We start from the raw sequence: 22715 nt of genomic DNA, 5'->3' as shown, positions 1-22715 counted from the left end.
AGACATTCTCCTTTCCATTTGTACATTGTAGTTTCCTTCGTATGAGAGGGATTAAAAGATTAAAATATACTCCTCTTTCTTTCAACAACAGAAATGTGACAAAGGCCATTTACATCACAAATTGAGGTCAATATTTGGTGAGAAAACAATGTGAGAACATACTATTTCTTCCATTGTGTTTATTGTTTGCATTACGGTACTCATCTCAGTAATTGTAAAACTTCATTTTGTTGTAACTTGTTTCTTTGTTTAAAATATTGGCTGATCTGTGTATAATATGATGAAGCTTAGTACTAACTTTATTCCCTTTTTGCAATATCGTGAGCTCAAATCGATCATAACTTTCTGAAATGTCAGACTCTGTCTGATAGTGACACTATTTGAGTGAGTGAGTGAGTGGGTTTAACACCGCTTTTAACAGTATTCCAGTTATATCACAGCATGTCAGCTTTATGTGGGAGGAAAGCCCGAAGTGATGCAGGTCTCAGACATTTACCAGTTCTGTGAAACCAACGAACATAGGTATGGTGCTGACCGGGATTCAAACCCACAATCATAGGTTTCTGGCGTGCCCAAGGGATGCAACTCTGCACAGCGAATCGCGGCGCCTTAGACAACTGGGCCACCCGAATGTGAATGTTTCTCGGAAGATGAATTTGGAGGAAGAAGTACAAGAGAACCTCTACATGTTTGAACCTGTGACTGACAATAGTGACGAAAATAATCAGGATGATCCCCATCTTGGACACATGGATTACAAGTGATTGCAAAACACAGATTGGTTCATTTGTTAAGTTTATATCCTCCAAATCACAATATCCTGTTGCAATCTTGAAATAGCACAACAAAGATGAAGCGACATGTTGTAGAATCTGTGTCACCTGCTAATGTGTTACATTACACTATACACAGGGCTGAGAGTTTTATGATACCTGGACTGACTGCTGGCATACATTATGCAACAATCTACTGTGGGTGCATGTTGTGAGATGAGCGACAGAAGGTGAGACCAATACAATTCCGGTTAATTAGCACTAATTGGTCACAAAGATCAATCAATGTTTGTTTTTACAACTGCATGGATTGAGGGGAGGGGGAGGTGTGGGGTGGAACCCGCTCCCCTAATAGTGAAAAGTTAAAATCATATAATGCATGTTAACTCAAGGTTACTTGGCACGCCCCCACCAGCCATACATGGAATCCATACCGGTATTATATGTACAACACAGGTCTCCCAACAGCTAATGAAACAATTGCATATCTTCTATATCCTGCTGTTGGTAATACCCAATCAGCTTGCAGACCTAGCCGGACGTGGAAATTAAGCCACGCCTCCTCGTTAGCACTTTTAAGATTCACATCGGGTTGTTACAAATACAGACCTCAAAATAAGTACTTTTTATTAAGTGCAACACCGCTAAGTTTACATTTCCACACATTCTTTTCTCAGCCATTGTATTGTACATCATACTGGCTACATAATGATGTAAGAAAAATCAATTACTATTTTTCATGATACTTGCACTTTAAGTCTTAAGCATTCAAATCAATATGAAAGCATACATAAATAATAAAACATGTATGATTTTTCTGTCTATTGTTTAACACCGCACTCAGCAATATTCCAGCTATATGGCGGTCTATAAATAACCAAGTCCGGAACAGATGATCCCGTGATTGACATCATGAGCATCGATTTATGCAAGTTTGATACGATGACATACATCAATCAAATCATTGAGTCTGACCTCCCGTTCCTGTCAGAAGCCTCTTACAACAAACAAGGGTTGCGGGATAACATTCTGTTAAACCGTTAAAACTTTCATTCAACAGGAAATTCAAAAAACAACATGTCGTTAGCTTTTTTGAGGTGGTCTTTTCCCAGTAAAGTTCTTTCCAAGAAGAAATATTTCGGCCGAATCTGATCGACTGGCATCAGGTTTAACCACCCTTACTGTCTTGAATAACTGTTTCATGATATGTTCCAACCGAGGCTGCTCAGCCCCCTGCCACAGTTTACACAGCACCGCACCCCCCTCCCTCAGCACCACGCAGCTGAACTTGACTGTCTCCACACACAGGCTGATGATCCTGTCATGATCAAGGGACTTCACTCCGCTTGCCCGGGGAGCCATGTCACTCATAACAAAGTCAGCCAATCGGCCAGATAAATGCTGCTTTACTTCGGCCTGAGTTTCTGGTGTTGTGAAATCTTTTTTACACAAGACAACAGCTTTGTCTATGGTGGCCATTGGCTGCAGATCTATGCTAATCACTTGTCCATGCTCTGAAAGATAACGTCACAATTGTGAGTGAAAAGAGTTTATTGGATCTACTTCACTATCAGGTCTGTCTTACAGTCATAAATAAACTGCAAGTGATTCCATGGCATTTGATTGGCTCACCAAGCAAGTTTTTGCACATATGTTTCAATAACTGACTCTAAAAAAAAGAACACGCCCACTAATAAACTGGTTCTTTATTGGTTATAGAATGGGTGGGGCTTGTATTATAACTCTTAATGATGTCTCTGATTTCGTATTGTTTTCTACATTTTTGTTTGTGTTAATGAAATTGTTGTGAAATTGTTATTGTTCACATATTTATTTATAAGAATTGACTTCAATATGTTTTTGTGTAAAAACCAGTGTGTGGATTTACACAGTATGCACCGCATTTTTACCGTAGATACCACCCAGAAAACGCTTCTTTTTTTTTAAAGTCAGTTCAGGCACTGTATATATTCACCCTTGACTCTCTCCAGTGCGACCTGCGTCCAGGAACCTGGAGCAGCACCACAGTCGATGACCACCCCTCCCGGGTGAAGCAGCTTGTGTCTGTCATCAATCTCCAGCAACTTGTAGGCGCTGCGACACCGATAGTTATCCGCTGCAGCTTTCTCGACGTACGGATCCTTCCGTTGCCTGATCAACCATTGTTGAGAGCTTATCTTTTTGCCTTTTGAATATATCGCGGATCCACAAATACACCGGGTACAAGAAATATTCAATGCCGATGTTATAACGGAGGCCATGCTACCACGCAGCGCAGCTAAGGACTTGGCCACAAACAGTGGCATCTTTGCAAGCATGGTATGGGGAAATCCCCGGTATCACGATCGGAGGGGGATTTCCCAGTAGATGTCGCGCTGTAAGCTGGTTCGCGCCAATGTCTGCGCGGCATTAATTGTTTGTATGTATAGACGGAATCCAGTCGCTCTGCGGGTTGCACCCTTTCAGATACTTCTCCTGCGATCTTGTGTATCTCAGTTATTGTACTATGCATTGGAAGCTGCCCGATCTTCAACGATTTCTGCAGAGTGTGTATCCACATGTGGGTCAGTGAGGTCAAGAGGTTGTGATGTAAGGCCTATATGACACAACTAAAATGGCATTTTCTTTCTGTAGATCGACATGTGGACAGGCAATGGTTTTCTTACGCTCACGACAACCCTCCTCTGCAGCATCAAGAACTTTCTGTTCAAAGTCTAAGTGTGAGTTAGTCACTTGAAATGACATTGCTTTTTCCCCATTTACAACGGGGTGAGTGCATGTTGTTGTACGTCGCATCTAGTTGAGTGTGGACTCCGATAAGTCACTGACTGATAGTGTGAGTGAGTGCTCTCTATCTGGCGCACTGCCCCCTGTAATCAAACACGTAACACAAATATCTACGCAGTGGAGAGTCGGAAGGATGAAGCTGAAACATTTAAAGGGCACGATTAATATCAAGAAAGTCATTTATTAAAGGAAAGTAATTTTGAAACGATAAGAACTGCTGGAGCGGCAGGTCTGAAAAGAGAAAGGTTCTTTGGTGTCTGCACCTGTGGGATACCAGTCCAAATGGACCATTGTTAGTCAAAACGGACCAGTGAATTAACATTGAAAATCAAAACAAGTTCATTCGTTTTAACACTTAATTTGTATCAATTGTCCTCTTTACTTAGTGACATCCATTCATCAGCGTAAGAAATTGGCACTAGTCCTGTAGTCCTTGCCAAACTGCCCAATAGTTAAAGTATCGTAAGGACTAGTAGAAATTTGCCATTTTTAAGTGATTTGCTATATGTTATCATTATAGGGACTAGTGGACTAAAAATGTTAGTTTTTACCGCTGTTCAGATATACATGAATAAATAACCATACATGAATTTTGTATGTAATCATGAATGTACAATCGCACACACACAAACACTCAAGTAAATATTTAGTTATGTTTAGTTATACACATACTTAATTATGTTTTATATTATTATTTATTATCTTTTTCATTGTCATTGTCACTTCTACAATCACTGTGTTCATGGCCTTGTGCTTCACTTCTCATGTGTCCCACATCTACATACACTGTCTCGATAACCTGTGTACTTTGATAATCATCGGTCAATAAAAAAATCACCAATCAATGTTGGAGCACCTTAATGTGTAGATACTATTTAAGCAATCAATCAGCAAGCTATAATGAACACAAGTATCAGTTACCAATTAATTCATTTTCAATCGGATATTTCACTGGTACAGATTCCACTGGTCGATATGACCAAATTGCCAAATCGTTTGGCGTTTGGCCGTTTTGACTGGCACCTACTTTTCTGTTTAGCATTATCCAAAGGACCAGTTGGCTATAATCTATTGTGAAAATTGTTTTTACGTAACATTAATTTTATTCTCTTCAGCTGACTCGGCAAGTTTCATTGAGCACATGCCCAGGTTCATGTTCCTTCCATCTCCTCAACATCATTTCTATGCTCATTGTGGAGACTTTCCTAAGTGTCGAATAGCAGTATCCTAATGTGTTTGCATACTTCAAGGACTAGAAAGCAGTTGTAACGAATAGTTGGGTTATTTAGTGCCCAGGTATTCTACACTAAAAACATTACAATCACTCACCCACTTGAAAACAAGTTGCCTTTGATCACTGATTAATCATAAACTACTATGAAATTGAAATAATGAAAACACTGATATGTTGTGTATAAAATAATTTGTTCAGTTCCAGATATTCCTGAATATTTGATAAAGACAGGGAAAAGGAAGGTTGTGAGAGAAGCTACAGAGATTGACACAGTCGAGCTGTTCCGGAAAGCCATGAGGAAAGTCCCCCAGCAAGGTAGGATGAAACACATCAGAAAGTGTTTTTCACTTTCTACAGAGAATTTACTCTCTACAGAGAATTTACTCTCTACAGAGAATTTACTCTTTACAGAGAAAGGAGACCGCCTCCGTGGTCTAGTGGGAGAGCGTCCACCCGGAGAGCGGAAGGTCTGGGGTTCGATCCCCGGCCGCGTCATACCAAATTATGTTAAAAGATGGTACTTGTTGTAACCCTGTCTGGCGCTCGGTATTAAGGGGCTAAAAGAAGGACTGGTCAGCTCGGAGTCAGTACACTGTGTCTGAGTGGGGTATTCATGTTAAACTGCGGGATGGTATCTCAGTGAGCTAGCACTATAAATCAGCATCAGTCCGGACTTGTACAAGCAGCCAAACACACACACGTACATGCATGTTGCTAGATAAGTGGAATAATCTTAGACGCGACCTTAAACCCAATTTCACCTCACCTCGCTTACAGAGAAACTGATACATTATTAGTTATTAATCATTATCATACATCAAGGTGTTGTCATTACTGCATTATAATGTAAGATATGACAACAATGGCTTATCAAGGCTGTCTTAGGGAATGGTATTTCATTATTAGTGTTAGCAAAAAGACACAGGTAACTTCCAGTTAATAACATTTAATGAATAATCTAAATCAAAATCCCCCATTGGATATTGTATTTTGAAGAAGGTAAGTAATACTTTGAAACCTTGTCAACAAAGTTGCCTGGACCATCACAAATATGTTGAGGTTTACACAATTTAGACCAGCGTAAATACTAGACTATCAAATTCATAAACATTCTGACCAGAAAATTACATCATTATTACCGGGTTTCAGATCAGTTCCATGTGTAGTACATTGTCTGATTGAATTCCGAAATGACATAAAAAACTTTCTGTTTGGAAATAACATATACATCTTCCAGAGGCAAGAGAGTTATCTGACTTTAAAAGTCCAGGCTCCACCCTTGCCGAACTAGGCTGGAATTCTGTGGTTCGATTGTAGTGCAACCAGTGGCTATTATGAGTTATGTCCCTTCTATGTCCCTCCTATTGACCAAACAGATGCCACCTATCATTTTACTTGCATTTGCTTCAAACAAAATGGCAGCGCACAGTAAAGGCTGTCTGATAATTAAGACCTATATTGTTATAAAACAGGTTTTACTTTGCGAAATGCATCAAACTACTTGAGCACCTTTATTTAAAACTTGAAAAGATTTGGAAAATATCTGTAGACCAGTTGACGGTACAAATTCTTTGCAAATCCTGCGATTGACTGAAATCTGCACGGAAGTTTACGAACTGGATGTCGATTTTGTTATGCGATTATGACTATGCATAAACTCGTCAGTCTATATAACTCCGAACTTCCAGAATATTTCGGCAAGGGTTAAAACAGGACTTTTATGGTCAGTTAACTCCCTTGTCTTGGGAAGCCGTAACATATAAGCTTGTTCTGTCAAAAGTTGATTAAATCATGAAAATTAGTTTAAAATACAAGGGTATCTGATCACCCTGCCAATGGCAAAGTCAAAATTTGCTAAATTAATCCCAGGCTACTTCCTTTCTTGAAGCGTAAACTCTTTTCTAAATATCCTGATGTTGATGTATTTGTTGATGATGTATTTGTACCTGAGATCTGCTTTCCTCCCAGTTTGTTTTCCATGCCTATTGGAGTATTGGGTAGCCTAGTGGTTAAAGTGTTCGCTTGTCACGCTGAAGACATGGGTTTGATTCCCTTCATGGGTACAATGTGTGAAGCCCATTTCTGGTGTTCCCCACTGTGATATTGCTGGAATATTGCTAAAAGCAGCGTAAAACAATACTCACTCCATGGTGTTTCAGTGGTTGTTGTAACGTCGGCACAGTATACACCTGACACTGGGGCGTGGCACAAACGAGGAGTCACCTGCAGCTCTTTTTCCAGCGTTTCCTTTGCACCTCCAATCATCTCATTTTGTCTGCATAAACACAGGTTAGTCTTCTGTTTTGGGGGATAAAATATTTTTCACTTTGTCGAAGATTACATGTTCAAGTCAAATTTACTTGTTGTTTGAAACATTTTCAAAACAATAGTATCACATTAAATGGACTGTAAACTTATTCTGTTCATAACAACAACCAAGGGCTTTGTCCACAAAGTGATTGCAGTGCTCCGATTGTTTGAAGTTTGCGTTGTAGAGTGGGAGTTAATCTTAGCGCTAAGATCGGTTTGTAGAAGGGGGCCCAGATAGTCTTGCCTTGTGGTTGACAGTTTGGTTATCGGGGTCATTGGCGGCCTACTTGTCTAAGGCACGGCAATTTGCTGTGCAGAGTTGTGTCCCTTGGGCACACCAGAAACCTGTGATCTTGGGTTCGAATCACGGTTCACCCTGATTATGTTTTAAGTTTATCAGCACCATACCAGTGCTCATGGGTTTCACCAAAGTGGTAAATGTCTAAGACCTGCATCACTTCGAGATTCCTCCCACACAAGCTGACACTCCTTGATATAACTGGAATACTGTTCAAAGCCGCGTTAAACCCAACTCACTCAGTTTAGTTATCATGTCTATTAAGGTATTTGTGTGGCCCCAAAAGATAAAATATAGCATATTGGTAACAAAATGAATGCTGTAGGATACAATAATTATTGCTTTTCGGAATGTAAGATTCGTTGTTTTAAATGATCTTTTAGCCTTGGTATGATAGTAACTATAGAGACTTCCAGTGAATGTATAATTAATGTGGACATTTTGTTTTCAGTCGAATGCACGAGTTGCTGCAACAATCAGAACAATTTGCAGTTCATGTATTGGGACAAGACCAAGTAATTTAACTTTTTGAAATGAATTTCTTTTTACCCAGATCAAAAACTGTTATTTGGACCCTGCATTATGTTATGAGGAACATTAATTTCTTATGTTAGTTAAAAGTTTAAAGCAGATGTATACTAAATTAATTGTTATATTTTATATTTTTGGATGAGAAATAGATCAAAGCAAGACAATTTGTCATGACAAGATTTTGGTAGAAAGCTTGACCTTTCATATTTTCACAAGTCTTGGACTAGCAGACTTGTGATCATGCCTAATTCTGGCCAGTGTCCAGGTTATAGGGGGCGGTAGGGTAGCCCAGTGGTTTAAATGTTTGCTTGACATTCTTAAGACCCAGGTTCAGTTCCCCACTGAGGTCATGCCTAATTCTGGCCAGTGTCCAGGTTAATAGGGGCGGTAGGGTAGCCCAGTGGTTTAAATGTTTGCTTGACATTCTTAAGACCCAGGTTCAGTTCCCCACATGATGTAGAATTTGCAAAGCCCATTTCTGGAGTAAAACTATACACATTCCAGGAAAGCGAGACTGGTTACAGAAGTTATGGACCCTTTGTAATAACTTGACTTTGACTGCTGATTTCTCTTCCTCAGATTCGGCATGCAATCAATTTCTCCACTACGGCCACGGATGATCTCTGTCAGTTTGACAAAGTTCCCCACTTCCAAGGAGAGGAGGTAGGCATCCATCTCATACACTCGATGATATCCTAACATGGTCAGCAAGGCCCAGATGACACCATCCCACTTTTGTCACCAATTCCATTGATACAATAGTTCCAATCTTTTTCCCGCTCTTTCTGCCCTCTATCTCTTGTCACTTTCTCTCTATCCTCTCTCAAATATATACGTAAAGAATACATGAATTGTACTTGTGAATAAATTGTATAAATAATATATATTACACTAACATTCAATAACAGCCCCAGACAACATGCAAAGCTCTACCCTTGCAGCAAAAATATTTCCTTTCCATGCCAGGGCGATTCTTTGCATGGCTGGATTCCGAATGAACCTGAGAAAAGATGCTGTTTATGATTTGAAATTAACATGATCTGTAAGTTTGTGGATTTTTTAAACTACCACAACGCTCCAGGTTGTCTTTTGAGCTATTGAGTATTAACACACAAGTTATCATTCACTTAGGGGATTCAATATAATTTTGCTCCCTGGAATCCAGTCTATTTGGGTATTTTAAGCCATTGAGGAGACATTTTTGTTAAATAATCCTGTTTGACGTGGCTTCTACTTTCTACTTGTTTGTGAGCTGCCCCAAGTGTGTAACACCGATGTTATAAGGGTAACATTATTTTTCAGGGCATCATCATTTACAGCAGTCTGAGGTCTTCCTTAACTGCCCAACGAAGGAGGGCAGTTGAAAAAAGCGAGGGCTTCTGCAAATGATAATGCCCTGAAAAATAATGTTTCCATTATTATAGCTAAAATGGATAGAATTTGTTATCAAATGAAAATGAACAACAATATCAGTTTTGAAACATTTACTACGAATGAATGTCACTGATCCACTTTTCCAAATATGGAAACATCATAGAACCAGATGACATCACTATTGAACACCAATATGACATCCCCTAACAATGGGCACGATAATGGCAATAGGAGGGCATTATCAAATTACAGTTGTCCACTCATTTCTGATAACATGCGGGCAGTTTAATGATAATTCTATCCATATTAGCTCCAATCATGTCTAATTATCAATAAGCGAGACATAGTGCCCTTTTGTTCGTTATTCACAGCAGTAGACTAGAGTTCATGTGTGCCTGATGCCTGCATTCAATCAGTCAATAAAGATATGTAAAGAAATACCGGCAAGCAAGTAGAAAAAGTTACATTTGTTAATTATGCACAGTGTTCTACACTGTTGGGGTTTTGGAATTTTCCATGTGTATTTGTACGCAAGTAACTCCAAGTTATAGTCTGGAAGGTAATTTAAGGTACCGACGTTTACTACAATATCTGAAAAACTATTGGACCTACTCCAGTCAAAGTTGGTATGAGATTATTAAACAGTCATACATAACTGGATATTACATTTAAAGACAATCGGTGCATGAATAATAAATCTGACACAGTTGAACCAATCAACTCAACTCGAAAGGGTGCACGGGAATCACGCATGTTGAGACGCCCAACGCTTACACCGTATTCTTGCGTGCGTGATTCCCGTGCACCCTTTCAAGTTGAGTTGATTGGTTCAACTGTGTCATATGGCCCTGTGATGCAGGGGTAGCATTATGCAGATGGCTGTTTCAATGAATGCTCGTTCCACCCGTGACGAACAGGTCTGGTTGTTGATGAAATATAGTGATAGCTAAATCGACAGATGTTTTGTTCATGCACCGATTGTCTTTAAATGTAATATCCAGTTATGTATGACTGTTTAATAATCTCATACCAACTTTGACTGGAGTAGGTCCAATAGTTTTTCAGATATTGAAGTAAACGTTGGTACCTTAAATCACCTTCCAGACTATAGCTGGGTAATGGTGTCACAGAAATACGCAGCTTGTCTGGAGCTCTGTTACTATTTCCTTGTTGACCTCCTGGTTCTGTGTCCAGGGCCTGCCCATTATCCTGGGGTCTCTGGCGGTCCTGCTCTGCGGCACCCACTCGGTGCACACAGTGGGGGACCACCATGTTTGGTATGGCACAGTTCATGGAGCCAGCGTCTCCGAGAGTCAGATGGATCCTCTACTCTACTTCACAAAGTAAGGTGTTCACCTAAATGGTCTTATGAGCTTATGTTGTAGTAAATAAGCTGTCACTGTTGCCCATAGTCTTCCTAAAACATCCAGGTCCAAGTCCAGGTCTCCATTCCACAAAGCGATCTTAGTGCTATTAGAATTGTAAGTCGTTAAAGTATAAGGCTTATGATTGTCTTAGAATGTCATAAGTAATGTTAAAGTAGAGTACTTATGTTCGTCTTAGCTATGAGTGTCGTAAATCAATGATAAAGTATAAGACTATGATTGTCTTAGCGCTATGAATGTCATAAGTAATGTTAAAGTTGCGGACTTATGATCGTCTTAGCACTGCGGGTGTTGTGAGTCAGTGTTTAAGTATAGAACTTACGATTCTCTTAGCACTATGAGTGCAATTAGTAATGTTAAAGTGGAGTACTTAGGATCGTCTTAGTGCTACCAGGTTTGTAAGTAAATGTTAAAGTATAGGACTTATAATCATCTTAGTGCTACGAGTGTTATAGGTAATGTTAGCATAGAGGACTTATGATTCTCTTAGTGCTCTGAGTATCATTAGTAATGTTAGCATAGAGGACTTACGATTCTCTTAGTGCTACGAGTATCATAAGTAATGATAAAGTAGAGTACTTACGATTGTTTTAGCACTACGAGTGTTGTAAGTCAGTGTTAAAGGCATAAGAGTGATCCAAGGAAGGAAAGTGAACCACTCTTTGACTTAAACTCATAATGTGAGATTTAGTAAAGTATAACTGATATTTTGACATCCTATTTTTCTATCAGGTCATTCCGTTCAATAAGTGATGAGGTTTTCATCAAGGCATTCGAAGATGCCACCCTCCCATTCCAGGACTGGACACACGAAGCTCACCTGCGTATGGCCTGGAACTACCTCCGAGAGTACGGCCAAGATGGAGCCACACCCTACATCAAGTGAGGCTGCTTTATCACTCACACTGTTATTAGTGGTAGAGCGTCCGCCCGGAGTGTGGAAGGCCTGTGTGTCGATCCCCGGCCGCGTCATACCAAAAGAAGCTTAAAGATGGTACTTGTTGTTACCCTGTCTGGCGCTCGGCATTAAGGGGCTTGGAGTCAATATGCTGTGACTGAGTGGGGTATTCATGTTAAACTGCGGCATGGTATTTCAGCGGGCTAGCACTATAAATAGGCATCAATCCAGACAAGAAGCCACACACTCACACATGTGCATGCATGTCGCTATATAAGTGCTATAATCTTGGACGCAACGTTAAACCGCATTTCACCTCACCTCACACTGTTATTAACGGATTTGAACTGATCCCATTCGTTCCCTTCTTCACATGTACCTGTGCTTATGAAGTAGTGCATTAGGCACTTGAATGAATTTTTTATTTCCTTTGGAATATCAAGTGAAACAGAGGCATGTGGCATCCACTCTCTAAGATGCTGCAATTGCATCCGTCTGGGAGGCCAGAAACCTTTTGTCATTGGTTTGAATCCCAGATTATGCCTGATTATATATCTCGGTTTCTCAGCATTAACCCGTGGCTATGGGTTTCACAAAAGTGTTAAATGACCAAGATCTGCAACACTTCGGGCTTTCTTCTCACATCAAGTTGAAACGCTGTGATATAATTGAATACTGTGGAAAGTGGCGTTAAACCGATATTACTCACTCATTCAGATTAAACAGGGCTCAGATAAAAGCTGTATTCACATGACATTAGAGTAGCATTTTTTCGGATTTGATAGTCTACATATATTTATCATGTTACAGATTAGGAATTCAGAAATTCAATGAGCAGAATAAGTCAAAGGTAAGTTTTATTGTGCACTGCTGTTGTTCAGAGAGTGTGTTGTTATAGATTGTGATTAGGTCTCATAGGAAACAATTTTGTAAATTTAGTTCATCTGGTCAAAGTTCGTCTGAGGGCGATATTCTCTCGTCACCAGAGAGACCAGAGTTACTTCCCCTATGGGGACTCCACGGCAGACAGGTTCCCAGTATTATAGTAAGACCTTGAGACCATGGAAAATGTCAATGCTATTTCGGAAACCACTTATTTGCAATGACCTGATGATCTCCTGCCCCATTATAGCTTGCACATTAAGGTTGTCATTGGGAGGTCACAGTGTGCGACCAGACTGAAGACCCGTGAAGATCCGGGGTAGAATAGGTCTTCAGCAACCCATGCTTGCCGTAAAAGGCGACTATGCTGGTCGTAAGAGGCGACTAACGGGATCAGATGGTCAGACTCACTGACTTGGTTTATGCATGTCATTGATCTCAAGTGTGTCGATCGATGCCCATGATGTCAATCACTGGATTGTCTGATCCAGACTCGATTATTTAGAGACCACCGTCATACAGCTGGAATATTGCTGAGTGCGGCGTTAAACAACAAACAAACAAAGATTGTCACATCCTGACGTCATAGCTTGCACATTAAAGTTGTCTTTGGAAGGTCACATGTGGGACCAGACGGATAGTCACACCCTGACATCATAGCTTGCTACTCACACTATCAACTGTTGGTTTCTTTCAAAGTCAATTAAATCATGATACGCTCTGTACTTCAGTTAAAGGGGGGGTACCACGAGACACTCACCCTGTTCTACATCCACGTTGTGTGGGATGCGTTGCAGCGGTGTCCGGGGGAGGAGTTTGAGGCGTTCCTGCAGCAGAGTCAGCACCTGGTGGACAAGAACCTGCCCTTCCAGTACTACAACAAAGACACCCTCTTCAGGGAAGACGCCAGGCACAAGTCAGTACATCCTGGCTCTTGTGGACTTCATGGGGTGGAGATAGTAACCTATGCTTGTTGTCAGTACATCCTGGCTCTTGTGGACTTCATGGGGAGGAGAAAGTAACCTATGCTTGTTGTCAGTACATCCTGGCTCTTGTGGACTTGTTGTCAGTACATCCTGGCTCTTGTGGACTTGTTGTCAGTACATCCTGGCTCTTGTGGACTTCATGGGGAGGAGATAGTAACCTTTGCTTGTTGTCAGTACATCCTGGCTCTTGTGGACTTCATGGGGTGGAGATAGTAACCTATGCTTGTTGTCAGTACATCCTGGCTCTTGTGGACTTCATGGGGTGGAGATAGTAACCTATGCTTGTTGTCAGTACATCCTGGCTCTTGTGGACTTCATGGGGTGGAGATAGTAACCTATGCTTGTTGTCAGTACATCCTGGCTCTTGTGGACTTCATGGGGAGGAGAAAGTAACCTATGCTTGTTGTCAGTACATCCTGGCTCTTGTGGACTTGTTGTCAGTACATCCTGGCTCTTGTGGACTTGTTGTCAGTACATCCTGGCTCTTGTGGACTTCATGGGGAGGAGATAGTAACCTATGCTTGTTGTCAGTACATCCTGGCTCTTGTGGACTTCATGGGGTGGAGATAGTAACCTATGCTTGTTGTCAGTACATCCTGGCTCTTGTGGACTTCATGGGGTGGAGATAGTAACCTATGCTTGTTGTCAGTACATCCTGGCTCTTGTGGACTTCATGGGGTGGAGATAGTAACCTATGCTTGTTGTCAGTACATCCTGGCTCTTGTGGACTTCATGGGGTGGAGATAGTAACCTATGCTTGTTGTCAGTACATCCTGGCTCTTGTGGACTTCATGGGGAGGAGATAGTAACCTATGCTTGTTGTCAGTACATCCTGGCTCTTGTGGACTTCATGGGGTGGAGATAGTAACCTATGCTTGTTGTCAGTACATGATGGCTCTTGTGGACTTCATGGGGTGGAGATAGTAACCTATGCTTGTTGTCAGTACATCCTGGCTCTTGTGGACTTCATGGGGAGGAGATAGTAACCTATGCTTGTTGTCAGTACATCCTGGCTCTTGTGGACTTCATGGGGTGGAGATAGTAACCTATGCTTGTTGTCAGTACATCCTGGCTCTTGTGGACTTCATGGGGTGAAGATAGTAACCTATGCTTGTTGTCAGTACATCCTGGCTCTTGTGGACTTCATGGGGTGGAGATAGTAACCTATGCTTGTTGTCAGTACATCCTGGCTCTTGTGGACTTCATGGGGTGGAGATAGTAACCTATGCTTGTTGTCAGTACATCCTGGCTCTTGTGGACTTCATGGGGAGGAGATAGTAACCTATGCTTGTTGTCAGTACATCCTGGCTCTTGTGGACTTGTTGTCAGTACATCCTGGCTCTTGTGGACTTCATGGGGAGGAGAAAGTAACCTATGCTTGTTGTCAGTACATCCTGGCTCTTGTGGACTTGTTGTCAGTACATCCTGGCTCTTGTGGACTTGTTGTCAGTACATCCTGGCTCTTGTGGACTTCATGGGGAGGAGAAAGTAACCTATGCTTGTTGTCAGTACATCCTGGCTCTTGTGGACTTGTTGTCAGTACATCCTGGCTCTTGTGGACTTGTTGTCAGTACATCCTGGCTCTTGTGGACTTGTTGTCAGTACATCCTGGCTCTTGTGGACTTCATGGGGTGGAGATAGTAACCTATGCTTGTTGTCAGTACATCCTGGCTCTTGTGGACTTCATGGGGTGGAGATAGTAACCTATGCTTGTTGTCAGTACATCCTGGCTCTTGTGGACTTCATGGGGAGGAGATAGTAACCTATGCTTGTTGTCAGTACATCCTGGCTCTTGTGGACTTCATGGGGTGGAGATAGTAACCTATGCTTGTTGTCAGTACATCCTGGCTCTTGTGGACTTCATGGGGTGGAGATAGTAACCTATGCTTGTTGTCAGTACATCCTGGCTCTTGTGGACTTCATGGGGAGGAGATAGTAACCTATGCTTGTTGTCAGTACATCCTGGCTCTTGTGGACTTCATGGGGTGGAGATAGTAACCTATGCTTGTTGTCAGTACATCCTGGCTCTTGTGGACTTGTTGTCAGTACATCCTGGCTCTTGTGGACTTCATGGGGTGGAGATAGTAACCTATGCTTGTTGTCAGTACATGATGGCTCTTGTGGACTTCATGGGGAGGAGATAGTAACCTATGCTTGTTGTCAGTACATCCTGGCTCTTGTGGACTTCATGGGGTGGAGATAGTAACCTATGCTTGTTGTCAGTACATCCTGGCTCTTGTGGACTTCATGGGGTGGAGATAGTAACCTATGCTTGTTGTCAGTACATGATGGCTCTTGTGGACTTCATTGGGGAAGAGATAGTAACCTATGCTTGTTGTAAGGGGCGACTTAATTGATCGGAGGGTCTGGTTCAGACCTAATTATTTACAGGCTACTGTCAAAAGGCTGGAACATTGTCACGTTCTTGTCACAGTGGGAATTCTAAGGCAGAATAGGTTCCGTGTATAACCCCTTTCTTCGGACAATAGGAATTCTTAAGCCTTTCTTGTGACAGTGGGAATTCTTAGGCGGAATAGATTGGACACTGGCTATTTTGGTATGTTTATAAATATATCTAAGATTTAATGAGGATACGTTTGATTTACTTCAGGTTTGTCGCTCCGGATAAGAAATCTCTACCTTGACCACCGCGGGCTTCAGCAGCAAGGGGACCTGTCTGGGGCGCACATTGGATACACACCATGGTCAACAATGTGTGCTTATGCACACACTGGTAGTGCTCAAGATGTACCACAGCAATACTATTAGTCTTACAACTAAAAAGACATAGAGAAAGACTCACAAGACTGTTGGAAATACAGATATATATTTTTGCAATCAAGGATCAGATGCTGCTGTGTTCGTCGTTGTCATAAAACTGAAAGGAGCTTTTGGTCCTCAAGAACCTTCCCAGTTCTCACACACCTGAGTTCCAGTGATACAGGTCGGCTGCAGTTACGCAGGTAGCAGGCGACCATCACAAATAGTTTGGACAACAACAGTGACTCAAGCAGGGTCCAGGTCCTACCTCTGTGTACCGGATTGTGTACGGTATTGTGTACACCGTGGACTACCTCCTGTATGTTGAGGCATTGTTGGTTCAGGGTAATACCTGTTCAGGGGTCGATCGTTTGTTAGTCTGGAGGGGGCCCAGAATTTAAAAATAAAATAACATGTTCCCCACAAATATTTTGTCCTCAGGTTTTGCAAAAAATTTATAATTGTTCACTGGACTGGAGGTTGTTATTGTTGTTGAGTCTTGAAACACAGTCTCAAACAACATCCCCCCCCTCCCCCAAGAATATTAAATGGTTGGCCCCTTTAACAGAAGGTGATATACACATGATATGATGTTATGCTTAGTCAGCTGAATATTTTGTCTGAATCTCACCTTTTACAATTGTTTGGTATATTTGCTGTTTGTGAATGCTTTGTGTTACATATTTGGGCATTAGTGTGAATGTGGCAGCACGGTGTTATGACATTTTACATTGCTGGGTTTACTATTTGACATATTTTGTGCACAGTTTCAAAACAATACAATTGGGGCAGTTAACAGCAACAAGCCCTCCAGTCTCATTAAAATCAGATGTTGGTTCTCGCTACTGCTAAAGAAAGCTTTCTTTAGCGGTAGGGAGAACTAACATCTGATTTTCATGAGATTGCAAGCCCTCTGATATATGTTAGTACACTCACGAATGTTTAGAATTTTGTCACTGTCTTGAAACAGGCCTGTCTCTGTTGTAGTCCGGAGCAGTGTTGGAAGCTGGTAGGTAATAGTTGTTTACAAATAGGTATGAAAACTGCACTGGGCAAGTAGGTAGGTACAAGTCAGCTCGTAAAGGCCTTGAATCTGCCTCTTGGTACGTCCAGAAACTGCCCCATCCCAAAACATCTCCAGCGATCAAGCCTGTCGTGTACATCCAGCCCTCTAGAAACTGTCCCATCCCAAGACTTCTCGAGCGATCAAGCCTGTCATGTACATCCAGCCTTCTAGAAACTGCCCCATCCCAAAACATCTCCAGTGATCAAGCCTGTCGTGTACATCCAGCCTTCTAGAAACTGTCCAATCCCAAGACTTCTCGAGCGATCAAGCCTGTCATGTACATCCAGCCCTCTAGAAACTGTCCCATCCCAAGACTTCTCGAGCGATCAAGCCTGTCGTGTACATCCAGCCCTCTAGAAACTGTCCCATCCCAAGACTTCTTGAGCGATCAAGCCTGTTGTGTACATCCAGCCCTCTAGAAACTGTCCCATCCAAAGACTTCTCGAGCGATCAAGCCTGTTGTGTACATCCAGCCCTCTAGAAACTGTCCCATCCCAAGACTTCTCGAGCGATCAAGCCTGTTGTGTACATCCAGCCCTCTAGAAACTGTCCCATCCCAAGACTTCTTGAGCGATCAAGCCTGTTCTGTACATCCAGCCCTCTAGAAACTGTCCCATCCCAAGACTTCTCGAGCGATCAAGCCTGTTGTGTACATCCAGCCCTCTAGAAACTGTCCCATCCCAAGACTTCTCGAGCGATCAAGCCTGTTGTGTACATCCAGCCCTCTAGAAACTGTCCCATCCCAAGACTTCTCGAGCGATCAAGCCTGTTGTGTACATCCAGCCCTCTAGAAACTGTCCCATCCCAAAACTTATCTAGCGATCAAGCCTGTTGTGTACATCCAGCCTTCTAGAAACTGTCCCATCCCAAAACATCTCCAGCGATCAAGCCTGTCGTGTACATCCAGCCTTCTAGAAACTGTCCCATCCCAAGACTTCTTGAGCGATCAAGCCTGTCGTGTACATCCAGCCTTTTAGAAACTGTCCCATCCCAAAACATCTCCAGCGATCAAGCCTGTCGTGTACATCCAGCCTTCTAGAAACTGTCCCATCCCAAGACTTCTCGAGCGATCAAGCCTGTTGTGTACATCCAGCCCTCTAGAAACTGTCCCATCCCAAGACTTCTCGAGCGATCAAGCCTGTCGTGTACATCCAGCCCTCTAGAAACTGTCCCATCCCAAGACTTCTCGAGCGATCAAGCCTGTTGTGTACATCCAGCCCTCTAGAAACTGTCCCATCCCAAGACTTCTCGAGCGATCAAGCCTGTCGTGTACATCCAGCCCTCTAGAAACTGTCCCATCCCAAGACTTCTTGAGCGATCAAGCCTGTTGTGTACATCCAGCCCTCTAGAAACTGTCCCATCCAAAGACTTCTCGAGCGATCAAGCCTGTTGTGTACATCCAGCCCTCTAGAAACTGTCCCATCCCAAGACTTCTCGAGCGATCAAGCCTGTCGTGTACATCCAGCCCTCTAGAAACTGTCCCATCCCAAGACTTCTTGAGCGATCAAGCCTGTTCTGTACATCCAGCCCTCTAGAAACTGTCCCATCCCAAGACTTCTCGAGCGATCAAGCCTGTTGTGTACATCCAGCCCTCTAGAAACTGTCCCATCCCAAGACTTCTCGAGCGATCAAGCCTGTTGTGTACATCCAGCCCTCTAGAAACTGTCCCATCCCAAGACTTCTCGAGCGATCAAGCCTGTTGTGTACATCCAGCCCTCTAGAAACTGTCCCATCCCAAGACTTCTTGTGGATCCACCATGGTCTGCTTGTATCAGGTGGGTGACAACTCCACCATGCTGGTTCTACGTGTTGATGGGAACATTTTTACTGTGTGTTTTGTGATTTTGTTTCAGTTAAGATGAGCCACTTGCATTTGTGTTTTAGTTTTTAAAATGTTTACAAGATGTTTAACACTATGTTTGTATTTAACACAAACTTATGTATTAATTTATTAATCAGATTCTGTGATATGTTCAGGTAATGTGAAAAAGTTGGCCACTGCTTCCTTTACAATTGGAGATTTAACGAAGGCTTCTTATGGACTGATTTTGCACTCAAGGGTGTTTCTGCCAATTGAGTTTGATGTGAACAATTCATTGTTCTGGCGATCACCTGTCTCTTTTCTCAAAATAAGTAACGAAAGGTAATTGAAGAAATATGTTTATATTTTGCTTCATTCTGGGGATTTTACAGTTTCACATTCTTCCAAATATGGCAACAGATATGACGAAACAAATTAAAAATGTATTTAAGAAGTTTGCATTTACAGTCATTCATAGGGTTGCACGATTTAATGGTTTGTTTTACACAGCACTATAACGTGCACTCAGCAGTATTCCAGCAATAGCATTACGACCTGTATATAATTACTTCGGAAGCCGATAAACCAGTGGTTGATATGCTGAGCAACGATCCACGCACTGAACAATGACACTCAGTGAACCAAGTCACCGAGCCTGATGACCTGCTTCATTAATTCACCTCTTAGAAGGAGCATTGGTTACTGTGTAGTTTATCGCTGGAAACCCTGCAAATCTTGACATGGTTCCTGGAAAAGTTGTCCAATCTTTGGAATATTTTTACATCTCTGAGACTATTCAGTAAACCATAATCTCATTACATAAGTACATATACATACATGATTAGTTGGTCTCCTGGTCACATCCTGGAGGGTGAAAGTCAATGATTGGGTGCCTTGTCAGAAACTTAAAGCAATATTTGCAATTTTATTCCAGTTGCAAGGTGTCCAGTTCTGGGAATCCGATCTCCAAGGAATGCTCACTCAATCCTTAAATCAAAGTTTCATTCTTGCTTGTAATTGATGCTGTCTTTCGGGGTCTTTAAGAACAGCTCCTAGCTATATGCCTGAAACAACGTCGGGCTTGTTGCTGCCGTCAGACATGCTTTGGTTTACACAGGCCAATACTGACGAGATATGGACTCGAGTTAGACACAGGTAAACCAGACACTCTATTCAACATCAGATACAGACGGATTGGGAAACGGACAAGAATGGAACGGTGTGGTTGCTCAGCAGTAACAGGTGACGCCGACAATGGAGCTACGTCACGGCCTATTGTGTCCCCAAAGCTGTTGACATCACAGAACGATTACGTCAACAATCACTTGACGTCATCATCAAATCGGGCTGTCAGCACGGAACACGGCAGGCGGGCTTGTTGCTGCCGTCAGACACGCCTTGGTTTACACAGGCCAATACTGACGAGATATGGACTCGAGTTCGACTCAGATAATCCAGACCCTCTATTCCCTGCTTGAAATACAGTTTAGAGTCGCATCTGAACGAGACATACACGCTATAAACTGGCATGAGCATATATCCAGGGCTTGGTCATGCGTCTGTCGGTGGTGAATCGCGCTTGTTGCGCATTTGTCCTATTGTGAAAACATGTTGACAAATTCGGAGTGGATATCTGTTTATAAGCCCAGTCTGAAACATTGTTGTTACCGGTAGGGCAGGGCATGCTTACCCTTTCGCGAACACCTGGTGTCATCATTGAGTTTTAGTCTTCCATTCATATAATTTTCACCACTAGTTTGCCATTTACGGTCAATGGAATGTGTTTGGGCGGATAATTGAGACTGATTGTTCTCTGGCGTTGACGTTATATATTTACACGTTTGTCCAACTATTTGCGCTTATGAAATCATGCATCATGTGATAATATTAATATAAAGTGATTACAGCAGCAGATGTGAGGAATATCTGTCTGAACAACTATGTACACAAGCTTGGTATGTTGTCACTATTGCAGGAATTGATACGCACATTTGAAAGTTAGTTTGACGACATCCTTTTCTTAGAATTAGAGTGGCAGTGAGGGAATATAAAGCCAACTGTTGTAGTGGATCCGCGAAATAGTGACAATTTTTAAACACTTCCAGAGTTTGAAAACGCAACAGTTAGACACCGACGTAGGTCCAACATGATTCTATTGGTGCATGATAATAGAGAGTATTTAGTGTAAGGAGGTTAGATGTAGCGTCGTCACCGGTCTTTGCCGTGGTTGTTAAGGGTTGATAGGAGTTATGTACCATGCCTGTACTCTGAAAGCTTTCTGCACTCCAAATACATTGCAAACAGGTTGGAAAGAGATGTAAAAATGTGTCCTAACCGCTTCAATGACGAGAATGCTGATGAGCGACGCCAACATCAGATACAGCCGGATTGGGAAACGGCCAAGAACGGAACGGTGTGGTTGCTCAGCAGTAACAGGTGACGCCGACAATGGAGCTACGTCACGGCCTATTGTGTCCCCAAAGCTGTTGACATCACAGAACGATTACGTCAACAATCACTTGACGTCATCATCAAATCAGGCTGTCAGCACGGAACACGGCAGGCAGGCTTGTTGCTGCCGTCAGACACGCCTGGTTTACACAGGCCAATACTGACGAGATATGGACTCGAGTTCGACTCAGGTAAACCAGACCCTCTATTCCCTGCTTGAAATACAGTCTAGAGTCGCATCTGAACAAGACATACACGCTATAAACTGGCATGAGCGTATATCCAGGGCTTGGTCATGCGTCTGTCGGTGGTGAATCGCGCTTGTTGCGCATTTGTCCTGTTGTGAAAACATGTTGACAAATTCGGAGTGGATATCTGTTTATAAGCCCAGTCTGAAACATTGTTGTTACCGGTAGGGCAGGGCATGCTTACCCTTTCGCGAACACCTGGTGTCATCATTGATTTGTAGTCATCCATTCATATAATTTTCACCACTAGTTTGCCATTTACGCTCAATGGAATGTGTTTGGGCGGATAATTGAGACTGATTGTTCTCTGGCGTTGACGTTATATATTTACACGTTTGTCCAACTATTTGCGCTTATGAAATCATGCATCATGTGATAATATTAATATAAAGTGATTACAGCAGCAGATGTGAGGAATATCTGTCTGAACAACTATGTACACAAGCTTGGTATGTTGTCACTATTGCAGGAATTGATACGCACATTTGAAAGTTAGTTTGACGACATCCTTTTCTTAGAATTAGAGTGGCAGTGAGGGAATATAAAGCCATCTGTTGTAGTGGATCCGCGAAATAGTGACAATTTTTAAACACTTCCAGAGTTTGAAAACGCAACAGTTAGACACCGACGTAGGTCCAACATGATTCTATTGGTGCATGATAATAGAGAGTATTTAGTGTAAGGAGGTTAGATGTAGCGTCGTCACCGGTCTTTGCCGTAATTGTTACGGGTTGATAGGAGTCATGTACCATGCCTGTACTCTGAAAGCTTTCTGCACTCCAAATACATTGCAAACAGGTTGGAAAGAGATGTAAAAATGTGTCCTAACCGCTTCAATGACGAGAATGCTGATGAGCGACGCCAACATCAGATACAGCCGGATTGGGAAACGGCCAAGAACGGAACGGTGTGGTTGCTCAGCAGTAACAGG

General features: G+C 42.3%; 2 protein-coding genes across 2 annotated transcripts; one reads left to right on the top strand and one right to left on the bottom strand.

Moving 5' to 3' along the window:
* Positions 1-598: 598 nt before the first annotated feature.
* On the bottom strand, positions 599-3233 carry LOC124137271 (rRNA methyltransferase 2, mitochondrial-like). Its single transcript, XM_046503506.2, has 2 exons — positions 2749-3233; positions 599-2287 (listed from the first exon to the last, which is right to left on the bottom strand). The coding sequence occupies exons 1-2, from the start codon at positions 3089-3091 to the stop codon at positions 1857-1859; spliced, it is 774 nt and encodes a 257-aa protein (XP_046359462.1). The 5' UTR covers positions 3092-3233; the 3' UTR covers positions 599-1856.
* Positions 3234-3240: 7 nt separating this feature from the next.
* Positions 3241-18988, top strand: LOC124137270. The gene is made up of 10 exons (XM_046503505.2): positions 3241-3493; positions 4993-5109; positions 6954-7083; positions 7854-7917; positions 8513-8596; positions 10502-10650; positions 11425-11574; positions 12401-12440; positions 13204-13388; positions 16070-18988. The coding sequence occupies exons 1-10, from the start codon at positions 3388-3390 to the stop codon at positions 16101-16103; spliced, it is 1059 nt and encodes a 352-aa protein (XP_046359461.2). The 5' UTR covers positions 3241-3387; the 3' UTR covers positions 16104-18988.
* Positions 18989-22715: the final 3727 nt, after the last annotated feature.

Source organism: Haliotis rufescens, unplaced genomic scaffold (genome assembly GCF_023055435.1).
Source record: "Haliotis rufescens isolate VD_foot unplaced genomic scaffold, xgHalRufe1.0.p SCAF_11, whole genome shotgun sequence".
NCBI lineage: Eukaryota > Metazoa > Mollusca > Gastropoda > Lepetellida > Haliotidae > Haliotis > Haliotis rufescens.
Note: the sequence above shows the minus strand (reverse complement) of the source record. Positions and strands in the feature narration are given on the sequence as shown.

Bases quoted from the DNA above. Each gene is read 5' to 3' on its own strand.
- LOC124137271 (XM_046503506.2), bottom strand. From the start codon at position 3,091: ATGCTTGCAAAGATGCCACTGTTTGTGGCCAAGTCCTTAGCTGCGCTG. The intron at 2,288-2,748 runs GTGAATATATAC...GTTATCTTTCAG, and splicing joins CGCACTGGAGAGAGTCAAGG to AGCATGGACAAGTGATTAGC.
- LOC124137270 (XM_046503505.2), top strand. From the start codon at position 3,388: ATGGCATTTTCTTTCTGTAGATCGACATGTGGACAGGCAATGGTTTTC. The intron at 3,494-4,992 runs GTGAGTTAGTCA...TAATTTGTTCAG, and splicing joins TTTCTGTTCAAAGTCTAAGT to TTCCAGATATTCCTGAATAT. The intron at 10,651-11,424 runs GTAAGGTGTTCA...TTTTTCTATCAG, and splicing joins CCTCTACTCTACTTCACAAA to GTCATTCCGTTCAATAAGTG.